At 41.2% G+C, this 26,568-nt stretch overlaps 1 protein-coding gene across 1 annotated transcript in view; it reads right to left on the reverse strand.

The window, feature by feature from the left end:
* Positions 1-23,896, reverse strand: part of LOC111569024 (Na(+)/H(+) exchange regulatory cofactor NHE-RF2) — a 45,424-nt gene extending 21,528 nt beyond the window's left edge. The window contains exons 1-2 of the mRNA XM_023270956.3: positions 23,221-23,896; positions 21,815-22,114 (exon numbers count right to left, since the gene is read on the reverse strand). Of these exons, the coding sequence (XP_023126724.2) occupies positions 21,815-22,114; positions 23,221-23,427 (507 nt within the window). The 5' untranslated portion in view covers positions 23,428-23,896. The remainder of the gene's footprint in view (positions 1-21,814; positions 22,115-23,220) is intronic.
* Between the last annotated feature and the right edge of the window lie 2,672 nt (positions 23,897-26,568).

The following is a 26,568-nucleotide window of genomic DNA, read 5'->3' on the forward strand; positions in this document are numbered from 1 at the left end:
ATTGTGGTCTGAAGCATGACTTAAAGTATTGGCTTATAAAATCTATATTTAGATCATTCCAGAACTGGAGGACATTTTACATCAAATTTCTAATAATCCATGTAGAAAATCATAAAACATGCAGTCGTTGCGTAAATGTTGTCGTCCTGAGAACAAATCTAAGAAAAACTAGGAGAAAAGAATGTTTGAAAATATTTTAAAATACCAAATAAGTCTGGAGTTCCCCTAAAATGACATTTTTCTGTTGTTCCCCCGCTCCGATGACCAAACTGAATCTCTAATAAAAGAGTTCAAATTGAATTTAAATCTCCTTCTTTTTAGTATTACTTTTTTCATTGATGTCTCTTGTAACTGTGGAAAACAATCTTTTAATCAACATAATATTTTAAATAATAATTATTATACGTGGAACGTGTCCCACAACATGTTAGCAGAACCTGTTGATGATGTTTTTGTCGTTTTATGTCTTTTTTCTGTTGTTTACTACATCCAACAGTTTTCCTATAGAATGTGTAGCGCAAAGTTATGTCCTCTCTTCTATTTCCCATATTTTCATCCCATTGTCAGCCTTGATTGAATGTCTCACTCTACCTCATATTATCAGGATCAGACTAATTCTTTGGACTGTTTTCCATCAGTCAGTTTGTCCTCTTGGTCAGCAGTAACAGCAGCTAAATATCTAGCTTCTACTGCTGAGAAAAAGATCACATTAGCATGGATTAGCAACCCTGTTACTGTGATTAGAGTAGGGTTAGCAAACAACACAGAAAACATGGAATAAAAATGCTACCATTGATGTGGAAGCTGAGCCAATCAATACCTATTATTGATGAATATGGAGCAGAAAACTGTAAAAGAGAAGGTTGATTTTTCAAACATTTTGAAGCCCAAATATCCTCCAATTCTGGAATGACCATTTACTTTATCATCCACTATTGAAATCTAATGAACAAAAACATTACAGTAACATTTGCTGAAGGTAAAGTGAAATAAAACTTCATAACAAGCATATTGGAAAATGGGAGAACTGACAGCAGACAGCAGGTTAGATGAACACAAAAGCATCACGTCCAAGCATTCTGACGGAAAATCCAATCTGCAGTTAAGCTAAAAGTACATTCATCCATTTTTTTTTTTTTTGTTCCATGGCATGAATTTGTTTTATGACTTTTCATGACCTAAAAACTGTATCCCAGTTTGTTTTGTTATTTCTCAGCTTGGAAAAGTTCTCCTGGAGTTGACGGCCGGTTTTCCAGCTGGGCTCGCTATGCAGAAATTACCATAAACAGCTGAAAACACCGACTAATGCTGCCATAAAATGTCAATAAACTGGAGGATGTGTTCCAATGTATTCCTGGAGCAACTGACCGTGGACAGTTGCTGCAATTTTTGACTAGTCACTGGTCCAAGTGTGGCTTTCTGTACTGATTAAAGTTTGGATTGTATTTTAACTCCATGAAAATAACTAGAAGGGCTCACGGAAAGAACATCCTCTGCCAAGGCCAATGTACAATCTCACAATTTCGATGAAAGTGAACCAAATCCACACCAAAGTTTAACGCTCCACTTCCTCTCCACCCAGTTTAATGAAGTAGTTTCTGCAGAATCATACTGACAAACATTCATAGCTGCATTATAAATAATCCTACATACTACAACAGCGGGGATAACCAGCTCCACATGACAATTCACAGGAAGCATCTGCTCCCATACTTCCATGCATTCTTTGGTGCATCAGCTGCTGAGGACATCTTTAGCATGATTTCATGTACGGTTTATGTCCATCATCTTCATTTGTCACCCAAGCTTTAAAAAAATCATCTGGAAACTATAAAAAATCTGAAAGTTGAGCTGTTGGCATTGAGTTATGTTAGTTTGCTGGTTGACTGATAAAACCAACAAGCAGCAAACAAAATCAAGGCTCACTGTGGGGACAAAAAGCCTGCTTTTGTTTGGTTTATAGTCGTCGCCGTGGTGACGAAAGATATTTAGCCGCTCTGTTCACTCAGTTAATGTACATTTAATACATTTCTTTCCAAAGAAATTGTGGCGTCAAGAAAAGAGTGGAATGCACACGCATGCATTAAATATATAATTACTCTACCAAGGAATGCGGTGGAGTTATGTGACGATTGGCGTTGGTCTGTCTGTCTGTCTGTCTGTCAGCAACATTACTCAAAAACGGACTATTGGATTTGGATGAAATTTTCAGGGAAGGTCAGAAATGACACAAGGACCAAGTGATTAGATTTTGCCAGCGATGCGGCTTATAGTCTGGATCCACGGATTTGTTAAAGATTTCTGTATCATTGCCAGATAGCGGCACAGCGTCACTGTAACCATGACAACAAGTGAACACTACGTCAGCTGCCTGCTGACGATCACATGATTGTGATCCTACTACAAATCCACCACTGAGGACTTATCCGTCAGGAATACTGTATATCTTGTCACTGGAAGTAGTTTGCACTGTTCAAGCATAAAAACGTTCCCTTACTACAGGTATTTGTTTAAAAAGATTTATGTTGTGAAAAACTGAGATTTGGAAATTTGTGTTTCTTGTGCCTTAACTTGTCATTTTGTAAAGATGTTTATTTTTGCTATTTTTTATTTTATTATTTGGAAATACCAGAATTTGCACATTATTTTACATTTTTGTCTGTCTGATCACATCATTTCTAAAAAATAAATCGGACATTACAATCAAACAGTTACTCAGTACTTGAGTAGTCTTTTCATCAAGTACTTTTTTACTCTTACTTGAGTAATTTTTTGGATGACTACTTTTTACTTCTACTTGAGTGATGCTATTCTGAAGTAACGTTACTCTTACTTGAGTACAATTTTTGGATACTCTACCCACCTCTGTGTGCTACATATTTAGGTCATGTGATTTGGTATCCGTACATAACGTACACATGCATAACACACGCCTGTGATCAGCGCAGCGTCATTTTTTATTAAAGATTTCCACCATCGGAAATGAAACAATGACTGAGCGGCCTTGGTGGAGTACTGCTCTCTCTCTGTTACTTTAATGATATAAAAGACTTTATTTCCTGGCAGTAATTGCTCTTAATTGAGGTCTGTATTTATGTTTTTGCATGATGTGCTTTTGTGCATTTTTTAATTGCCCCATTGAGGTTAATCTTTAATTGGATGCTTTTCCAAATATTCAAACTTGTTTTCCATCCTGTAGAGTTAATTAAAAAAGACATTGCATGATTTCTTGCATCATGGCAGCAGCAGAGTTTATCTAATTTAAACATGGAGCTCTGAATGGAAGCGTCAGTGATGCTGTATGGCACGAGGTACAAACAAACAGCAACACATAGGACTTTTTTTCTCTACTGACGTCATGGTTGACAACCAGTTGCCATGGAGACAGCAGTGGAACCAGTGGAGCCAGTTCCATCTGTCAGCTCATATGTCAAACATGTCTGGTAACTTTTTTAAAATCAGGTGAAGCAGACATTCAGATCTGTCATGCAGATTAGATTATTCCTTCACAGACACATGGTTCTGGTCCGCGTGACACACAGGCGTCATATTTTTTTAAAAAAAAAGGCCCACATGAGGATCATTTTGAACCAAATTAAGTAAATTGCTGTGCCTCAGACTTTCTGGCCCTCAGACTGTGTTTATGTGTGTTTTTCTGCCCTACATGCAGCTGCTTGGAGTGCTGCTCAACCAGAGAAGGAAAAAAGAGCAGATGTGGCCGGTTCACAGTGGGCGAGAGAAAAAGGAGTTGATAGGCAGCTGTGGGGAAGCAGAGAGGGATCTGGAGCTTGTGAAATTGGAAAATGGGATCGGAGCAGGGGAAAAAAAGAGAAGGAGATGATCAACAGGAAGACAAGCAAAGAGAACATGAAGACCGGCCTGAGATTTCACTAGTTCTTCTCGTACTGAGTTGTGTAACAGCTCTGTGATACGAGGGTTTGGTTTGTGTTTCTGCTCCACCAGGACAGACCTGCTGCTTGCAGAGTCTCCTGCTCTGCTGCAGGTTTAATACGTGCACTGCCTGCTGTTTAAGTGTTTCCTGAGATTATAACTCACCCACAGTACAAGAAGGAGACAGGAGTGTGTTAGGTAGAGGGCAAAACTGCATCAACTGGAGCAAAGCATGGAAAGAGAAAGTAGGAGCAACATGATCAGATTGGAAAACTGATATGTCAGATTAGTCATGGATCACGTTTTCATGCTGTAGTCCACAGCGTCCACAGAGCTACAGTTTATCACAGTGAATTCTTGCACTCAAGACAGGAATTATACCATAGCCTTTAAGATCAACTATTGTACCAGTCTGCCAGGACATATTCTTACATTTTTACATACTGTAGAGTGTTTTTTTATTTGCTTTACATCAATAGAACCTTTATATTCCAATTTCTAATATGCATTGACTTATGTCTTAACTACCACAATAAATCGTTAAAAAGTGCAAAAAACTTAAAAAAATGAAACTTGCTTTTGTTTTTTCACATATATATCAAAATACAGAAATAGCATAGCTGAATCCCTCAAACCTGTAAAAGAGTTGCTCAGCATCCAGTGGTCTGGTTTATAAAGATTTCTGTTATGTGCGCTTTATTGTGTATTTTTACAAACCCATCACTGCAACCAAAAAGCTCTGAGACCTGGTGAATGTGTGAAATGTTCGTTCCACTCTCCAGATTTTATAAGAAAGAAGAATGATGGATCTATCTTATCTGGTTTCAAATCTACCACCAATCAAAAATTAATATGAAATCATAGTGCCGGGACTATGCTGGGCTCTACAGGGTTAAAGGATACCGCAGGTTGCAAGTTTAGACATGAAACCCTGTTGGCTCAAAAACGTTCATCATGTCTTCTTGTTGATACTTTAGTTTCTGATTCTGTTGTTCAGACATTAGGTGAATGGATAGATGTTATTTACCTTTCTTGACAGTTTCAGCGAACACTCTCGCCTTCCTCAGAAGCGTCTCACTGACAGCGTGACGTGTCAGCCGGCAGATTTTGACAGCCGGCATTTGCGGCCCAGTAGAACCACCGGATGCGCAGTAACTCTACTGGACGTGCCGCAAATGCCGTCACACGTCAGTGAGACGCTTCTGAGGAAGGCGAGAGTGTTCGCCGAAACTGTCAAGAAAGGTAAATAACATCTCTCCATTCACCTAATGTCTGAACAAAAGAATCAGAAACTAAAGTATGGAACTCTGTTATTTATCATACATTTAGCATTATTCTAATGGTTTGCTCTCATTTAGAGATGAAGCCAGGAACTCAGGCTCTCCTCCAAAACAACTAAATCTGCCTAACAGCACCTTTAAAGCTTCTGTATAAATTAATCAGGTCTGAAAACTTTAATTTTTGCCATTTTTAAATGAGTTATGTGCTATATTATGTCTTTGCTGGATTCATAATGTGTCTGCTGGTTGCCTGGCAACTGGTCCCATCCAAGATACTGACAGCCTGTAAAACAGTGAACTGACATTTTACACTTTATTAAGACAAACAGGATTTAACATGTTCACCAGTGAGCTTTAGAGGGGCTGGTAGGTAGTTTCTGGACTAAACTAACCGCTCCATCTACACCAGAGGTAAGAATCTCCTCATCCAACACTTGGCAAGACAGCACACATCTGTATTTAGAAAAAAATGTAAGTATTCACTCTGAACCCACAACTTCAGAGCACAGCAACTTGATTTAAAATAAAACCAATAGGTGGCAGAAACTAGGCAGGCGGGAGCTAAAAAGGAACAACACACTAAAAAAGACTTTCCACAAGTTCCAATTTATGTCTCAGTATGTTCTGCTGTCAAACAGTCCAGTATAAGTAATCTGCACGTACACTGCTGTTCAAAAGTTTGGAGTCACTTGGAAATGTCCTTATATTTGAAAGAAAGGCAGGTTTTTTTCAATGAAGATAACATGAAATGAATGATAAATCCAGTGTAGACATTGTTAATGTGGTAAATGACTATTGTAGCTGGAAACAGCTGATTTTTAATGGAATATCTCCATAGAGGTACAGAGGAACATTTCCAGCAACCATCACTTCTGTGTTCTAATGCTACATTGTGTTAGCTAATGGTGTTGAAAGGCTCATTGATGATTAGAAAACCCTTGTGCAGTTATGTTAGCACATGGATAAAAGTGGGAGTTTTCATGGAAAACATGGAATTGTCTGGGTGACCCCAAACTTTTGAACAGTAGTGTATAAATATTATTTTTTGTCAACCCACACACGTCTTCCCTCTCCTGAGTGACACTCTGTCATTGTTTCCTGCTTTTACCAGCTCCTCACACCTGCCTGTAGTATGTTTGTTCTGCTTGCTGTGCGTGAAAATGCTGCTACAACCTTTAAAGACGTACTGCAGGAATATAGAAGACGTTTTAGAGTTTTTAACAATTTTCGTGAATGATATTGAACTTTTACCAGACATTTCATTGACGTGTAACTAGACACAAAATCCATACAACTTTCTCAAGTTCTAGTTCTAATGACAGCTGAATAAGTGAGCAAGTGCAACAACAACATGCCGGAACAAAACACACTGATTAGCTGCTTGTAAAAGTGTTTGTCATGCCGACCTAATTGTCTTATGACGCGGGCGTGGATGCTGATGTCTGCTGTCACCTGCTGAAGATGCCTGCAGCTAAACTGATGAAGCTGTAAACAGCTGAAGCATGTGAGCGTGAACGTACTGCATGGTGTCGCAGCTTGAGGCCGAACTGCCGCCAAGCACGGATGAGAGCGTGATGCACGTGAAAGTGTTGGACGTTGAAATTTTGTTTGCTTAAAAACTTCACGGTGCAAAGTTTAAGCTGTGAAAATATGAAGATTTTTGCTTCTACCGAGCCTGCACAAGTTGACGGTCTACCTATTTGGTCATCAGGGGGTGGGACAAGAGAAAAATGGCATTTTAGGGGGAACTCCAGACTTATTTGGTATGTAAAAAAAAAAAAACATTTTCAAACATTCTTTTCTCCTAGTTTTTTTAAGATTTGGTCTCAGAACAAGAACATTTACACAACAACTGCATGTTTCTGTAAAATGTACATGGATTATTTGAAATTTGATGGTGGGACGTAAAATGTCCTCCAGTTCTGGAATGACCCTTATAGTAGCACTCATGGGTCTCTACAATGGAAGAAATGTCTTTGCTGGCGAAAAATGAGAAAAAAGTGCAATCATGAACGCTCTGAGCACTGATTTCTGCGTATTTAGTGATCATTTAACCTTAAATTGATTCACAGATGCAGTAAATATCCTTTTTTCTCCAGATTTTTTCATTTTTTGTTTAGTGCAAAGTTTTTAAATGATCATCACTGGGTTTAGTTTATTTCAACAAAAACTGAGACGACGACTCGACCTTGACTCTGTGGGAATCACATCTCCGGCCCAGTTTCTCATTTTGTCACGGGATAATGAGAAAAAGACGTCGCTTGTCAGCTGTAATGGAGCAGCACAGGAGTCGACTGGAGTGATCATCTGTGTGACACCAGAGCTGGTGGCTCCTTGGTCTGATAAAAGACGACGTCTGAGGTTGTTTTTAATACGGCAAGAGCTGCACAGTGGCACTGCAGCTGATACTGAAGCACAGAAATGATGTCACAATCCTCCTTTATTTTGGCAAAAATGAGGCCATTTAGTTGTTTAACCTTGATTTAACCACCATTCTTCTCTTATAATCAAACCGTTTTATTAAGTTTACATGCATTTTACTTCTTAACGACTGTACGTTGGTGAGAGTTTAGTGAGTGTGGGATCTTTTTACTAACATCTGGAGCTGGTGTACAGGACCCTCAACCCCCCACCCCCTGCTTTAAATACCAATGTTATTACATCAAGGGTCTGGGGTTGGAGAGTAAACCAAATTCCTGGAGTAGAAACATGTAGGACGTGTCGGGGGAATTAAAGGACAAGGAGAAGGAGAGCGCAGTCAGTAAGGTGGGTTCATGTCGGAGAGACGTGAACAAATGAGTGCATTGTGTTAAGAGTGTGTGGGTGAGTGTGTGAGAGTGAACACAGCTGTGAGTTTTCTGTGTATTATCTCCCAGTGCAGAACTGATAATATATTCAAACGGTGCCCAGGAGATGCTGACCCAACTGTTTCTCTGCAGACGTACTAAAATAAATCATTATTGTCTGTGTCTCTTTGTTTAACTTACAGGGATACAACGTCAGTTCATATAAATTAGACATTAAATGGCCTCATTATGCATCTGATAGCAGTTTTTCACCTCATAGACTGTAAAAGTTGCTGCTTTAAACCAGTCAGTTTAGCCCTCTGGAGTACCTCAGGGCTTCACGCTGGGTCCCCTTCCATTTATAATAACATCTCTTTTAATAGTAGGCATACAAGCATAACATGCTTGAATTATTAGTTGCATTGTGGGTAATGTAGGCTCCAGGTTCTAAAGAATGTGTAGAATAATAAAAAACAAGGTGATATCTCTGTAATTCAATGTTAAACAAATGAAGTGTTTTCTTGGGAACAAAAAGATTGCATAACCCTGTATTTAGGCTTCGTGAATCAATTTCTAGTTGGTGTTCCTATTTTCAGGTTTTATTCATTACTGTATCAGCATTATAATATTCATAAAGCTGCATTTCTGCATTAATTTATCCTCTGTGTCCTCAAGTTTTTTTTATACACTACCGTTTAAATCACTCAGAAATGTCCTTATATTTGAATGAAAAGCAATTTTTTTTCAATAAAGATCACATTAAATGAATGATAAATCCAGTGTAGACATTGTTAATGTGGTAAATGACTATTGTAGCTGGAAACAGCTGATTTTTAATGGAATATCTCCATAGAGGTACAGAGGAACATTTCCAGCAACCATCACTCCTGTGTTCTAATGCTACATTGTGTTAGCTAATGGTGTTGAAAGGCTCATTGATGATTAGAAAACCCTTGTGCAGTTATTTCAGCACATGGATAAAAGTGGGAGTTTTCATGGAAAACTTGGAATTGTCTGTTTGACCCCAAAATTTTGAACGGTAGTATACATTTTTTTGTTGTTACCGCCCAACCGATAAGCATATGGATTATGAATCTGTAACATATCTTTATGGAACCGTTCTCAAAATTGTATCTGTGGTGGTGAACATGCCTGACCTAAATCCTCAGCATTATTCATAGACTGTGCTACTTTTGTGTAGTATTTATTGGACCAGAATGTGGAAAAACAGGCCTGTCGTCTTTAGATTATCTGGGCCTGGACTCTAAAAATCACTTTTGAAATCGATAACAGTGGTATTTAGTGTCAGATTTTGGAGGTTTATCCCAATTAATAATTTCAGTTTGGGATATGTTTACTCTGTCCTGCTTCTCTATCTCCATTTTTTAATGTCATCTTTTAAATATCAGTTGCTGGATGTGGGAATATCAGTGGAGTGTAGGTCGGCTGCAGCAGGGTGACGATCGATCAATGCGCTGCCCACACAAAGGCACTGCTAGAAAATATGTGAAGAAAAAACCTGTAAATACAACAGGATGGGAGACAGAAACTGCTATTTGCTGCACAGCTTCACCGCGACAGATTCGAGACGTCCTTGACAGTGAAGACAGCTAGCTCCACAGCTGATGACAATGTGACAATCAGCAGAAAGTCCACTCCAGGCCTTCACAGATTCCTCCTGTTTAGATCGCTGCTCTCACAGCTGTGAGCCAGCGTTCATTCCCACACATCGGTTCACACACATCTTGAAAACACACTGTGTTCCTGGTGTCCCACTGCTGCTGCTCACTGCTCACACATCTTGAATGAGTTTAATTGCAGCTCCGTCTGTGGGAGTTCTGCATCCTGATCGATCAGCAGGGATTCTAGAGATGCTTGAGCAGCACTTAATTTATGTGTGCATGAGGTGAGGTTAAAGCATGAGAGGGGAGGAATCACCTCTAATTGAATTATTATGGCTTGGAGAGGAGGGACGACAAATGTACATCTATCTGCTCGCTGAATGTAAATCTTTGGGTTGGTCTGAGCTACGAGGCCTCCACAGTCTGTTTCTGTATCCATGATGTACAGTCTGACACCCACAGGGTTTAAACACACATTTATATCCAGCTGCAACTACTGATTAGTTCCACGTTTAATTAAAAAAAAATACTATATTTCTATTTTTGGATAATTGTTAATAAAAATAGAGAAAAATGTCCATTATATTAGCCAGAGTAAAAAAAAAAAAAAAAAAAAAAGCTATCAAATGTCTCGTGTTTCCAAAATAATGATCTAAAAACCAGTTTATTGAAGGTATTTTTTTAACTATCACAGAATATTATCCAATGATTTTTTTCTGTGTTGTTTTGTTAAATAATGATAAAAAAAATTGACATATTTAGCTTCTTTTTTTAGGCTATCTATTTATATTTCCAATTTTTGTACTGGAGCCCAGAGATTTTCTGGTAAATTTTGGTTTAAATGAAATATTGTCAAAATTATTTGATCATTGTCAACTAAAACCCTAACTATTGTACTATTTTTGGATTTTTTTATTTATTTTTTGTTAGCTCTTGCAGGATATGCTAAAAATGTTTTTTGTTAAATATTATATTGAATATTTATATGTTTATAAAATAATTCTATTAAATTTATATATCATTAACATAATAATAATAACAATAATAATAATAATAATAATAATAATAATAATAATAATTATAATTATTATTATTATTATTATTATTATTATTATTATTATTATTATTATTATTATTCCAACATTCTGGTTTAAAAATTCCAAAAAAATGAGGAAAACTGGTGCTGATAAAAGTTGTGACTAATTCGTTGCTAATCAGGAATTGACTAACTCTTTAAAACATAACAAACACTTCTTGCACGCTGAGCACATTTACAAAACACACAGAAATGCACCGCCGCCTCCACAGATGAGGACTATCTGCCAGGCGTTGATAACAGGGGTGTGGACACACACACACAAACATTACATCACCAGCATCAACCGCCGTCCCGTCACGTGTGAAAAGCAGAAACAGGAGAGAAAACATTTTCCATCTAAATATACAGACGATTAAAAAATAAGAGAATGCGAGAAGAAGAGCAGAAAATAGCGGCGTTACCCTTAAAACACTCCTCCTCTGTGGCACAAACACACACAGCAGCACATGTCTGCTGAATATACCAGCAGCCCACACACTTCAAACTGACATTTAAATGCAAAAAGGCAGAAACGTTGCATCTTGCAGCCGCTTAGTTCAGAACGTGTTGCAAGACAAGGAGAATGAAAGGGTTAAAGAATCCAGCAGAAAGAAGATGTGGCGTGGAGGATGGATGGGTGAAAACAAACAGCAGATCAGGGAAGAATGAAGTGCAGAAAGATAGCGAGAGACAGATGGAGGAAATACATAAGAGGGTTGAAAGCACCTGCTGGTCTTTCCTCTCAGTCCTGGCGTGGTTTCACTAACCTCATGATACGCTCGGACAGAGAAACAGACACAGGAGGGAAGGATGAGATTGCTCTTATCGGACAGTAAAGCTGAAGTTTTCTGGAAAATATCTTTTAGTCCAATAAACTTCATGCAGCAGGTTCTCATGGAAGCTGGGATCTGTGGCTTTCCAAAGAAAATGATGACACATCCATACAATAAATGTTCAACTATTAGCATCTTAGTAACATTTAAAAAAGAAATCTGTTTTCTAGAAGTAAGGTTAAAGTCTGTGAGGTACTCTCAACAGAACATGAAGGTCATTCCAGAACTGGAGGACATTTTACGTCCCACGCATCAGATTTCTAATAATCCATGTAGAAAATATTAAAACATGCAGTTGTTGTGTAAATGTTCTCGTCCTGAGACCAAATCTAAAAAAAAAAAAAAACTAGGAGAAAAGAATGTCTAAAGATATTTTTAAAATACCAAATAAGTCTGGAGTTCCCCCTAAAATGACATTTTTGTCTTGTCCCACCAGTTCAAATGAAATTTAAATCTCCTTTTTTTGGTTTTGTTTTTTCATTGATGTCTCTTGTAAATGTGGAAAAAAAAATTAACCAACATAATATTTTAAATAATAGTTATTATGCATGGAACTTGTGTTCTACAACATGTTAGCAGAACCTGTTGATGACAGTCATTTTCTGTCTTGTTTTTGTCATTTACATCATCCATCAGTTGTCCTAAAGAATGTGTAGAACAAAGCTATGTCCTCTCTTCTATTTTTCATCTTTCCATCCCATTGTCAGCCTTGATTGAATGTCTCACTCTACCTCATATTATCAGGATCAGACTAATTCTTTGGACTGTTTTCCATCAGTCAGTTTGTCCTCTTGGTCAGCAGTAACAGCAGCTAAATATCTAGCTTCTACTGCTGAGAAAAAGATCACATTAGCATGGATTAGCAACCCTGTTACTGTGATTAGAGTAGGGTTAGCAAACAACACAGAAAACATGGAATAAAAATGCTACCATTGATGTGGAAGCTGAGCCAATCAATACCTATTATTGATGGATATGGAGCAGAAAACTGGAAAAGAGAAGGTTTATTTTTCAAACATTTTGAAGCCCAAATGTCCTCCAGTTCTGGAACAACCCTTTATGTTTATTCAATCCTGACCCTCCGACCTCAAGCCCTGACCCTGAAACACTCTGAACCCTATTCATGATTTTCTCACGCAGATCTTTTTCACCCAAACAACAACAACCACAAGCTGCATTTCTGTTGCGTGTTTCAGTATTTCTCTGGAAGTTCTCAGTTGTTCTGCTCCATGTTTATCCTATTCAGTCTCTGCTGTTGTTTAGATGGAAATCAGAAGTTATGTTCCGCCATCTGTGACACGTGTGCACAAATACACACATAAACTCATTTATTTGTCAGCACCGACACGCATGCTGAATAAAACATGCGATATGTCTTCATGCGTCAAACAAATCTGTGTTAGAGTCTTGACCATGCAAATGTTTAACCTCATGCACTGAAACACACATCCTTCTGCTGTGAGTGTTTTAACAGATGTGAATGTTCTACAGGGAGCAGATGATCTCTAGAGGGACCCAGAAAATCTTTACCATGATGTAGTGGCGTTTATTAAAACACAAAGTGATGTTCACGTGTCGCCCTCTGTGCTGCAGGGGTTCCATCATCGGGAAGACGGCAACGGTTTCACGCTCATTTGTGTCTGACGGTGCAGAAACTCATCAAAGGTGAGGACATATGCATGTATCTGCAAAACTCTTTCTCCTCCCTTTCTCCCATTTCTTTGATGCAGGGTTTTGCCGTCTGAATCTTTCTTGCAGGCTTAGTACTGATGCCCACCGTCACCATCGCGATGACTTTCCATGCACTTCCTCACAAGCCCGGTGTTAAACCAGCCAGGAGTGGAAAGAACAACAACAAAAGACCGCAGCATGTTAGTGATGGAGGCCTCACCACCAACGGAGAGGGAACACGAAGCCACACCGAGGCGGGAGAGGAGAGCAGCAGAAACAATAACAAAACCAAAATGAAGCAATTTTGACAAATGAGGCAGGAACACGTCTGTCTCTTTGTGGCTGTGCAGTGATGAAGGCTTCTCATGTGTCTCTCTTGACTCATTTTTCAGATATTTCTGAGTCCCGCGAAGCAATTTAATCAGTCTTTGGTAGTTTTAAATCTCCACAGTTTAAACATCTAAAAAATGTTGTATGTTTTGTGTAATAAATGTGATGTTAGTGTACTGTAAGTAACATGTGACTCAGTGAACTTTCACTATGAACATAGCAGTGAGTTCAAACAACATATAAAGATAAATAAATGCTATTTATATAAATGGAAAATTGGAGAGAAAACATCCAAGAAAACATCATGTGAGAGCTTCTGGATAAAAGCTACTTGTGAACTTTTCAATCATGCTGTTGATGAGATTACATCTAAGTTCAGGACGCTCCATATTTACTCTGCCAAGGAATGCGGCAGAGAAAATGTGACGATTAGCGTTTGTCTGTCTGTCCATCTGTCTGTTAGCAACATTAATCAAACATGTACAAACGGATTTGGATGAAATTTTCAGGGAAGGTCAGAAATGACACAAGGACCAAGTGATTAGATTTTGGCAGTGATGCAGCTTATAGTCTGGATCCACGGATTTGTTAAAGATTTCTGGATCATTCCGAGATAGCAGCACGGCGTCACTGTAACCATGACAACAAGTAAACATTACGTCAGCTGCCTACTGATGATCACATGATTGCAATCATACTACAAATCCGCTGTTGAGTACTTATTGGGACTTATCCATCAGAAATGATGCAAGGAACAACTGATTAAATTGTGGGGGTGTTTCTGAGTCCCATCAATTCCTGCCACCCGCTACATATTTAGATCATGTGATTCGGTAGCTGTACATAACGTACACATGCAGAACACACACCTGTGCTCAGCGCAAGGTCATTTTGTTTGTGGGTACATCTATATTAAATGGACACATTCTATGGTGCTGTGATTTCTGATCATCAATAACTACTAAATGCTGCATTTCTGACAATGCCATATGGGGGAATGAGCAGCCTTGGAGGAGGACTGCGCTCTCTGAGTGCTTTTCTTGTTTTGTTAGGAACTAATTTAAATTCAGTTTTCTTCTGGCTGCTGCACAGTGGCCTGCGATCTATCGACATGAAGTTAGCATGTTCTCCCTGTACATGCGTGGGTTTTCTCCGGGTTCTCCAGTTTCCTCCCACAGTCCAAAAACATGCGGAGGTTAATTGGTGATTCTAAATTGTCTGTAGGTGTGAATGTGAGTGTGATCGTTTGTCTCTATGTGTAGCCCTGTGATCGACTGTTACCTGTCCAGGTGAACCTTCACCCTCATTCAGCTGGGATAGACTCCAGCCCCCTGCGACCCTAATGAGGATTAAGTGGTGTATAGATGATGGATGGATGGATGTTTTCTTCTGTATTAGATGTAGATGATCGGCCTTCAGCCAATTCCAAAACTGAACATTGCACAAAGTTGGGTTATGCAATAAAGCTGAAGAGTAGCGTAAAAATAAATTTTGCTGACACTTTGCGTGAAATTGTCATTTTAACAGAATTATTTAGCCATGTTGAAGCTATGCTAACATGCTAACTGTCCTGATGGATTACAGCTGTGATGTGTGTGAGCACTGATGCATGTCTGCATGTGTGGATGTGGATTAGCAAGTTAAAAAAAGGTTCTGGTGAGAAAGTGACACCCAACACTTATCTTAAGGCTCAGTGTTAATGGCAAAGCCACATGACACACCTCAGTGCATGTGTGTGTGTGTGTGTGTGTGTGCGCGCACGTGTGTGTGTGTGTGTGTGTGTGTGTGTGTGTGTGTGTGTGTGTGTGTGAGCAGTGACACCTCAGGTGTGTGCTGAGGTAAGACAATACATCTCTAGCCGACTCATAATGTTCCTGTCCTTGAAGCATCGCTTCTGTTCTCACTGCAGCAGGCACAAGACTCATCATTGTTCCTGTTAAATGTGTTGTGATGGATTGAGAAAGAGGACAGAAAATAGCTGAGTTCATCTTATGTCCTTAATTTAAAACAATTTCCTGTGATCTTGTCACAAAAAGCCGGAACAGCAACAAGACAAGATGTGTTTAACGTGATTTTTCTCCTCCAAGGAACAGCGTTTGTCTGTCCATCTGTCTGTCTGTCTGTCTGTCTGTTAGCAACATTACTCAAAAACGGACCAACGGATTTGGATGAAATTTTCAGTGAAGGTCAGAAATGACACAAGGACCAAGTGATTAGATTCTGGCAGTGATGCAGCTTATAGTCTGGATCCATGGATTTGTTAAAGATTTCTGTATTATTGCCAGATAGCAGCACGGCGTCACTGTAACCATGACAACAAATGAACACTACATCAACTGCCTGCTGATGATCACATGATTGTGATCCTATTACAAATCCACTGCTGCACACCACAAATTGTGTAAAGATTTAGTCGGAAATCAAACAACGGCTGAGCAGCCTTGGTGGAGTGCTGCTCTCTCTACTATTATAATTATATCAAAGACTATTTCCTGGCAGTAACTACTCTTAATTGAGATCTGTATTTACGATTTTGCATGACGCTTGTTCATGTACTTTTTAAGTGCCCCAGTGAGGATAATCTTTGATTGGATGCTTTTCGAAATATTTAGACTTGTTTTGCACCCTGTATGGTTTATTTAGACAAAAAAGGAAAACATCTTGCATAATGTTTTGCATCCTGGCATCAGCAAAGCGGAGTTTATCTGCGATTTGTAGAGAATCTAATTCTAAAATGGATCTCTGAATGGAAGCGACCACTGTGGACTTATTGGGACTTATCCATCGGAAACGATACAAGGAACAGTTGATTAAACTGTGGGGGTGTTTCTGAATCCCATCAATTCCCGCCGCTCGCTACATATTTAGGTCACGCAATGCGGTATCCGTACATAACGTACACATGCATAACACACACCTGTGCTCAGCACAAGGTCATTTTGTTTGTAGGTACATCTATATTAAATGGACACATTCTATGGTGCCGTGATTTCTGATCATCAATAACTAATAAACTAATGATGCATTTATTAAAAAAAAAAAAAAAAATGGGCTGCATTTCTGACAATGCCCTATGAGGGAATGAACAGCCTTGGCGGAGTTGTTCTTGTTCTATATTCTGTGGTTTAGTTGAGGGGTGTGTTATGGAGCACACTTCCAGTTACTAGAAGTGGTTGCTGAGAAATGATTACGGTGCTAAATGACAGTGACACGTCTCTCTGACGTCCATAGGTCCACTTATAACAGCAAAATCTCATCCCTGTACATATTGTAAATATTATTACTGCTATTCTATTATTATTATTATTGTATTTCTATTACTACGTCTATTGCTACATAAGCTGCTGTAACAATGTGAATTTCCCCTGGTGTGGGGAGAAATAAAGGACTTATCTTAAAACAGCTCTTATGCTTACATTAGGTTGAATAATTCACTCTTGTGGCGGTAGTCGTCCACAGAAGAGAGAAAAATGTTTTTTTTTTGTCTTTGGCCTCCGATATTAGGTTTAAAATGCAGTAAGAGGATGTAGGTAAAGAACACACACATGTAGAAGTCTGTAGGTCAGCAGACCTCTAGACTCTCTGCTGACACAAATCAAGAGGGAAGTAAACAGAGGAATGGAACAAAAAACGAAACCTGAGGGACGAGTGGCCGTAAAACAGAAGAAAAATACAGGCGGTGTCATGTAACCTGGGCAACACGAGCACAGACCAAACCTCTGGTCGGGATATTTACTGTCCAAATGTACAAGTGATTATAGCTGCAGAAACGTTTCCTCTGCATGTGTGTGAGTCCATATAGTCCATGTACATTAAACTGTAATCTGCAGCTGAAGTAGTTCCTGTGACAGAACAGGAAACAACTAGTGAGGCTTTCTGGAGTTTTGCTGACTTAAAATCTTAACATTTCGAGCCTGCTGCTATATTTTGAAGTTTCAGTCCTGATATTCCCTCTGCTGCTGGGGTTCTAAAGGTCTGACTCTGTGAGATCTCCCTCCCTCAATGTAAACAACAAAAACGACTCAACTCGAGCCCCATTTTTATTTTTTTATCATTATGTTTTTCCCCTTTAGCTGAAGGGAGCGAGCAAAGTAATAAATCCCTACTTTTATGTGTACAATAAAGCTCTGTAAACTTAGAAAGCCCAAATTTCACATCAAATTCTCCCCTAAAGAACTCCTCACCTGCCTGAAACTCCTCATTTGCAGTGAATGGTTTTCTTCTGTAGGTTTATTGATGTTACAGGTAACCAATTTGCATGCCTTGATTTTCCAAAATGTTTTCCAAAATTGCAAAATAATAAAGCCTAAAACATCTTTATTGATGTGATTAAAGGCAGGACTGATATATTTTGAGCTTTGTTCACTGGCAGAAATACATTTTTATGTGAAATTAATTAGGAAAAAGAGCAATTTTGTTTTGCACCTGCATCAACTACTAAATAAATGCAACTTTATTCAGCTTTTGTAGTTACAATAGTTAAAGAGTCTTTTAAAGCCTGAGGTCTTTTAAGCCAGTAGAGTTAAGTTAGACTTAACTTAAATATTCACATTTTCTCACTAATAAACCTAAAAACTTGAAACTATTTTTGGTTATTGAGATGACCTACATGGTTCATGCACTATGTGAGCAACCACAAGCCCTATTTTTGACCCGTATTTACTTACATATTGATGAATTGTCACCATTAAAAGTTTGCTAAATGATCTATTACCAGATGCTGACTCCTAGATTACTTTTATGCTGAAGAAAACCTAAAAACATGCCAATTCTCAGCCAAGTTCTTGAGATATATGGAGCCATTTAAGTCATTCCTACGCAGATTTATGAGAGAAAACGATGCAAACATGCACTGCAATACCCATACTCCCCTAATATACAGTATGCCAAAAAAAGGTTTAGTATGTCCTAATACATAGTGTGTCAATGTTGTTTTGTAATATGTTTTTTTGGCTATTCTGAGCCACAATCCTACAGTATGTGCAGCAGAAGATCACGCTTGAGCTGCAGAATGTCCAAAAAAATCACAATATTTTAATGAAGTAGCATGTCTTATGCGTGCACACTGCATGCAACAGTACTTTGTATGGGTTGGCAGCATGCACAGAAAGGAAAAACAACAACTTTGCCATTTGGAACGCAGGAGAACATCCAATGACTAACCTCTCGTTGTTTTCAGATTAGCATTTAGCACCTGTTTCTTTCACCTCATGCAGTGTCTGTCCTTCACCTCACACTGTAAATATCTAGGTGCTAAATACTCAAATATGAAGTGAAATAAAATGAAAAGCATGAGTTTGCTGCACAGCCCAGTGGTGCTGGTGGTAGGAGGGTAAAAAGGGGGGCTTCCTGAAACTCCTTCCCGCAAATCCTCAAGGTTAGTCCTGGCTGATTCCCTCCGTCCAAATTCTTCTCTGTCTCTCTTTTCCTCATACCTTTCCCAAAAAATAAAATACGAGCGGAAATTTGCTTCTCTCAGCAGCTCGGCTCTCCGGAAACTCAGAAAAGTCAGTCAACTTCTTCAGCTGTCAGATGCAGATAAAAGAATCAAGAAGCAAAATGATTTGCTGTGTTGTTTTTTTCCTCTCTGTGATTCATTTTCCTTGTGTTCGATACTCGACAAAAGCTTCTTGCCAACCAGATGGACAAATGACCGCAACACAAGACATATTCTGCTGTGTCATCGTGCTGTGTCAATACTGAGTTTGCATATTTGTATCAGAGCAGCTTCCTTTGAGACAGAACAGAGAACAGAGATGTAAACCAGAGGAAGGTTTCGCTCTCTGGTTCGTTCAGCTTCATTCCCTGTATAAATGGAGTTGTTTTGTCTCACTAATCAACAGAAGTGTTCCCTCAAACAGAAGCTTATTCGCTTTCCTGCAATTTCTCTGCTTTTAATCTTGAACTGCTAATGCCTCTTGGCTCGTTTTGCTCAGTTTTCATTCCAGTTTTTCCTTGGAGTCGTTAAGACAGAGAGAGAAACGAGAGACTTTGAAGCATTTCCTGAACCTCGCCGAGCCAATCCAGCTCCAGCTTCTCTCCCCACAGGTCACAAAGCCAGAACTGAACAAAGACACACTTAAGATTTAACTGATTGGCCCCGTCACTGCTCTGGTAGGAGCAGCGGCTGAGTGCTGCTCACATATTGGCAGGGCAAACCTAAGTGAAAACACATGTTGTGTAAATGCAGAAAGCAGACGCTGGGCGGCTTCGTCCCCCCTGATAGGGACCATGTGAAACCAAATCTGATCTGATTTTCCAGGAGAGACAGAGCAAGCGGAAGCACATCCTGTTTTCCATGTCAACATGGAATCATAAGAAAACAGAGAATCCAACAAAAATTCAAACAGAAATGCCTGTTGAGCATTACACAACCAGTCCCCAAACACAAGAATACGAGATGCAACTGTCGTGCAAAAACAACTCCCTCTTAAATATCCCTTCATGATAAACCCACAAAATGAAGGCATTCTGAAGTTCTCCCAGCCAGCCATCTGTATTCATAGCTTCTTTACGATTTCTGTGGATTTCCTGTTCTGCAGAGTCACTGCGTTGTCCGCTGCCAGATTCCAAACATCTGATGGGTGCCAGCCTCTGACCTTTCATGGCCTCTCCGACCTCTAACGTAACATCTGGAGTGTTTTCAGCTGGCTGTGCTTTACCCTCAGAAACACGACACACACATGCTTGAAAGGCTGCAGAACTCGTACGACATCAACTAATCTAATCTTAAACTGGCAGAACGACTAGAAAAGAAGTCTGGGGTGAAAGTATGTCTGAGCCGAGGAGGATCTGTGACTCACTACCTGCAATCTGCTCACTAATATGTTAAATATTTCTGACTGTATCTGGGAGGAGACAGATCTCTAAGAATACTTCATGAGTGTCTGAGAAAACTCGTATTTGTTGGCGTGTTGCTTGTTGGTTTACGGAGGCAGAGGTTTGCAGGACTGTAGCTGTTCAGTTCAGTGAGAGAGAACATGTCCAGAAGCGCAGTGTCAGTTTAAAGGCTCACTGATTAGCTGAAACATGCTATATATAAGTGCAGAATATTTACCATGAAACTACATCCACAAGACAACACAATGACGCAGGAGAACTTCACATGGAAAGGAAGAGTTTCATGCCACTATCATGTTAGTCTTGCACATCCTAACATGCACAATGCTGCTGAGGAGAACAGTCTGACTGCACCACATTAGTTTTATGGCATAGGGCAAAATGCTGGACAGTGCTGAGCCCAGGATGCAGTGATGGTGCCCCTTCGAAATAATGACGGGGAATATGGAGCACACTGTCATTTAAATAGGTCATTTGCTGCAAGAATCAAGCAGGTTTGCCTGATAACACAATCCAGATTTGACAAACCTTAAAAAGTTTCTGCATCTAAGGTCCTGCTAAGAGGTTGCTGTTTCCCAAAGTGAAGGAAATTTGAAAATAATAACATGTAGATAGTGGAAGAGGGTTAGAAAGAAGAAGAAATAGCAGACTTATACCCAAAGTCTCCAGCCGGTAAGTCAGACTGTTCTAATTTAAGCATGGCAAATGTGAAATAACAATTTACAGTTGGTTCTCTTAGCTTAGCACACATTTCCTGAACTTTTGTTGTCATCATTAGGTTGCCTGGCAACCAGTAAGATGTCCAAGAAGTTGCTGCACTACAGTGTTGTTTTTCTGCTTTTGTTTTGGAAATGATTTAATAAACAAGAAAAAACTTGACAGTAAAGTTGCTGGTAAGTTCCTACTTAGAGGTTATTTCCAAAAGTTAAGGAAATTTCAAAAAGAGGATTAGAAAGAAGAAGAAATGGAGAGTTATATTTGAAGTCTCCATTCGGTGAGTCAGACTGGTCTAATTTAAGCATGGCAAATGTAAAGTAACACTTTATAGTTGGTTATCTTAGCTTAGCACAAACCAACCAGCATTTCTACATTTCACTAAATAATATAAAAATGATTCTTAAGTGTGAAAACAACACATTTCCTGAAGTCTTGTTATCATCATTAGGTTGCCTGGCAACCAGCAGCATCTCCAGGAAGTTGCTGCACTACAGCGTGTTGTTTTTCTGCTTTTGTTTTGGAAAACATTTAAAAAACAAGATAAAATGTGAGAGTAAAGGTGCTAGAGGTGGAGCTGCTTGTCTCTGTTTCCAGACTTTGTGATCAACCACCTACTGCTGATGCATATATAAGAATATTTTCATCTAATGCTTATTAAGAAAGAACATCCGACTGTACCCCAATACCTTTAAAGTTTCCATCCCCTTTATGTCCCAGTGTTTAGTGCTGATCTGATGATAAGCTCAAAACATGGCGGGACCTTTACCTTCTTAGCAGCCTTTGACGGCGACCTCCTGGTGGGTTTCTGGACCTGACCACTCAGAGCGACGGGCTGCTTGGACACCGAGCCGTTCTCCCGCTTCTTTATGGGGGACGATGGGGTGGAGGACGGTGCAGGGGAGGGTGAGGCCGGGGGTGAGGAAGAGGAAGGAGGAAGAGGCCCCGTCCCCACGATGGCCATCTCCTCTGTGGCTGTGAGGCGAAGGCTGCGAAGACTTTCATGGGTCTCCTGGTCGACCACCAGCAGCCGGGTCTCATGGTCCACGGCTTTGATCCGCTGGACCACCTGAGGGACGGGAAACAGCAGCAGTTAGTCTAGAAACGTGACAAAAGAGCAACAAATGTCTCAGAGATTTACTCCGAGATTTAGCTACAGAGAACTACAACAGCTTCTGTAAAGGAAACAGCAGCACTTTTATTGGTGCTCTAGCTGTCAGAGTGGAACTATCAGATGGCATCTGCTGTAAACTGGAAATTAAGTTATTGTTAAGAGTCAAACTGCCCGATGTGTGATTGTTTCGGCTTTTCAAATGTACATGAACATTAGGTGCTTTTCTTTGTCTTCTTTGTCTGAGAAAACAAAACATCTGAGCAAGTGATGCGCTGTCGGAAAGTGTGGAGTGTGACTAATGAAGAAAACAACCTGAATCGATTATGCAGCTCTGGATCAGTCGGCTCATTATGAAAACATGTCATAAACTGAGAGCAGAGACGCTCCTCTAACAGTAAAAATAATCTGACAACCAGAGCATTAGAGCGGCTCATGATGCTCCATCTGAACCTCGGAGCAGCAGATTTGCTCTGGCAGCCTCAAACATGATGATCAACAGGTTTGTTTTGTATCTGAGCTGCAACAAGGTTACAGAGAAACCTAATCTGCTGCACTGGGAGGAGGCTGCTGCTGTGACTGAGGCTTGGGAAAATAATGATCTGAGCCTGCTGTCTCAGAGTGCAACAACACCACGTGTAAACAGAAGGTGGAAGCTGCTTGGTAATGATGTCATTCACACTGACAGCTTCACACTCATATTTAACAAGCAAACATTCACCAGAGACAAGTTTCTAGTATCCAAAACAACATTCTTCTGAAGGCCTTTGTCTGTGCATTCCTTCTAATTAAACAAAGGCCCTGCACAGGTGAGTCTAATGGATCACGTGACTGGAAAGTACAACTCAGGCAAAATCTGGTTTTTAATTGAAGTATGCTCGAGGAAACAACAAACATTAGCAGTAAAAAGTTTGGAGAGTTTCCCAGCTGGAGCTTGCAGACTGCAGCCCAGCAGGAGGGTCTGGTTGTGCCATGGCACACTGCGTCAGGACGCGCAGCAGCAGCCAGTGCGACCTGTTGCTGTGTCTTTTATCAGTAAAAATCCCTCATAGGAATGTACTTGCCTGGTGGTGCGTCTCTTTCTCCACATTAACTCCGTTCACCGCCACCACTCTGTCCCCGGCGCGCAGCCCCGACGCTTCTGCGGGGGATCCAGCCTCCACTTTGCGGATGAACTGCCCGCTCTTGCCTTTCTCGCCATGCAAGTGAAATCCATACCCGTTGTCCCCTTTTGCCATGATGCAAAGCCGCGGTTTCCTCTCGTTGGCCATTTCTCCCCGTCGTTTCAACCCTTTGTTAAAGTTTAACAATCAAAATGCAAAGATGGGAGTGTAGGAGGATAAACTTCCACGGTGCCAAAGCATATCTGCCCCATACGCGCGCTTTCCTACATATCAATAGCGACCCCCACACACACAAAATGCAAAGTAAAACGGCTCCAAATGCACTTCAAAACAACAATCCTCCGCGTACAAAACACACCAGCAAAGTTAAATTTTAAGGAACCGATGCCACCAGTCCAGCAGATCGTGTGTCCAAACCGAAGCGCACCGATAGAGACTCCAAAACTGGTCCGACTCAGCGCAGAGACTTCAGAGCCTCCAGCAGAGCATCGTGGATGTTTCCGGAGAAGTGAAAGAGACCTTCGGAGGCTCAGCTCTGCCTGGACAATTATACTTATCAACTGTTCGGAGAGATACGTTCAGTTGTGCAGTAGTTTGCGCAGCAGCGAGCGCTTTGTGCGCAATAGCACCACCTCCCTCCAGAGCGTCTACCTGTCAGTGAGCCGACAGATCAGGGCAGCGGCAGAGGAGGGAAAGTTGGACAATATTGCCCCTGTGTGGCAGAAAATGGTCTGTCAGCAATGTTTCAACAACTAAAGAGGGCGTCACCAAAGTATTTGAAGACAAGAAATGCAATCTTGGAATAATTTAACTCTCTTGTTAGGTTCGTTTCTCAGGAACAGCAATTATGGGGCTTTAATTATTGTTTAATTATCCAAATGGCAGAAACAAACAAATAATGATCAGATCATGATTCAATGAAGATAATTCACTCATTTTTCATAAAAAAAAATGCATGTTGTAACTTCAACTTCAACTTTATTATTTTTCCCTTCAAGGGCGATTTGTTATGCAGCAGTTACACAAGAGATTACAATAAACAAACAATAAATACATAAAAACAACAACAACAACAACAACAGTAAAAACACAACAAAAACAATAAAATATCACACAAAACATAAGATAGGGGCATATAGGTCATTTAGTCAGCTGTAGTTCAGGGCAAACAGCTGCTTAGTCAGCAGCTCACAGGATCAAATACAGCAGCAGAAACATCGTTTATGACCTCCTCCTCTTCTCAGAGTTTACAGCTCAGATGAAGGCACAACGGCCTGAGGTCCGGGGGTCCTGCAGTCCTGGGGTCTTGGGGTCCTGGGGTCCGGGGGTCCGGGGGTCCAGGGGTCCTGGGGTCCTGGGGTCCTGGGGTCTTGGGGTCCTGGGGTCCAGGAGTCCTGGGGTCTTGGGGTCCTGGGGTCCGGGGGTCCGGGGGTCCTGGGGTCCAGGAGTCCTGGGGTCTTGGGGTCCGGGGGTTCTGCAGTCCTGGGGTCCAGGGGTCCTGGGGTCCGGGGGTCCTGGGGTCCTGGGGTCCGGGGATCCGGGGGTCCTGGGGTCCTGGGGTCTGGGGGTCCTGGGGTCCGGGAGTCCTGGGGTCCTGGGGTCCGGGGGTCCTGGGGTCCTGGGGTCCTGGGGTCCGGGGGTCCGGGGGTCCGGGGGTCCGGGGGTCCTGGGGTCCGGGGGTCCTGGGGTCCGGGGGTCCTGGGGTCCAGGAGTCCTGGGGTCTTGGGGGCCGGGGGTTCTGCAGTCCTGGGGTCCAGGGGTCCTGGGGTCCGGGGGTCCTGGGGTCCTGGGGTCCAGGGGTCCTGGGGTCCGGGGGTCCTGGGGTCCTGGGGTCCAGGGGTCCTGGGGTCCTGGGGTCCTGGGGTCCGGGGGTCCTGGGGTCCTGGGGTCCTGGGGTCCTGGGGTCCTGGGGTCCGGGGGTCCTGGGGTCCGGGGGTCCTGGGGGCCGGGGGTCCTGGGGTCCTGGGGTCCGGGGGTCCTGGGGTCCTGGGGTCCTGGGGTCCTGGGGTCCGGGGGTCCGGGGGTCCTGGGGTCCGGGGGTCCGGGGGTCCTGGGGTCCGGGGGTCCTGGGGTCCTGGGGTCCTGGGGTCCTGGGGTCCTGGGGTCCGGGGGTCCTGGGGTCCTGGGGGCCAGGGGTCCTGGGGTCCTGGGGTCCTGGGGTCCGGGGGTCCTGGGGTCCAGGGGTCCGGGGGTCCGGGGGTCCTGGTGTCCTGGGGTCCTGGGGTCCGGGGGTCCGGGGGTCCTGGTGTCCTGGGGTCTTGCCAGGCCTGAAAGGAGCGACTTCTACTCCTGATGAAGAGGAAAGAGGATGAGCAGCATCTGTAAGAATAGGTTCCGCTTTTCTTTTAACTTTTAGATGAAAAATGTCTTAAAGACTGTTAAACACATCCCAGCTACATCAGAGGCTACTTCCACTGTCCTCCAGAGGGAGTTCTTGTCCTTGCTCCCACGGTTACCATACCATCATTTGATGGAAAAGGGAATGATTGACTGGATACCCCCCAGAAACATCACTCCCACCACCTAATTAAATGCATGGTTGCAGGATTTAAAAAAGGCTGGATAAGACTATTTAAGTTATTCTTTTTTTGACACTTGATTTATAGTTTTTGTTTCTGAACATTACATTGGCATTTACAATAAACAAAGAACAAATTCCCTTTCCCCACCCACCCTTGGTCTACAAAAAGAAGAGAAAGAAAAAACAAACAAAAATCCCAAACAAAACAAAATAAAAGGACAAATAGAAAAAAAAACAATAATTTTTTTTAAAGGGGATACAATAATCATGACTACCATGACCATGAATTTCAGATGATGGGTCTATAAACGTAAGTACAGTAAATGCATTAGGTCAACATGGAAATAAATGAACAAATAATACAAGCAAGTTCTCCTTCACTTGATTGTATAGCATCATAAATTACATGGACACAAAATTATATGGATGTTTTACAGTTTTTCTCAATTGATAAGACATTAAATTCCATTCACTGCACACAGCCACCAACTGACTGCACACATTTCTCAAAAACAGGACTCTGCTGTCCAAATTTTGGACACTATTCATGGTTTGCACACAGTTTCCAAAACTCTGAATATGTTTTTTAAGGTAAGATAAGATAAGTCCTTTATTTCCAGGGGAAATTCACATTGTTACAGCAGCTTATGTAGCAATAGACGTAGTAATAGAAATACAATAATAATAGAACAGTAGTAATAATATTTACAACATGTACAGGGATGAGAAATGAGGATGAAATAGTACAGTATTGACACACTGTAAGA

This window comes from Amphiprion ocellaris, chromosome 19 (genome assembly GCF_022539595.1).
Source record: "Amphiprion ocellaris isolate individual 3 ecotype Okinawa chromosome 19, ASM2253959v1, whole genome shotgun sequence".
NCBI lineage: Eukaryota > Metazoa > Chordata > Actinopteri > Pomacentridae > Amphiprion > Amphiprion ocellaris.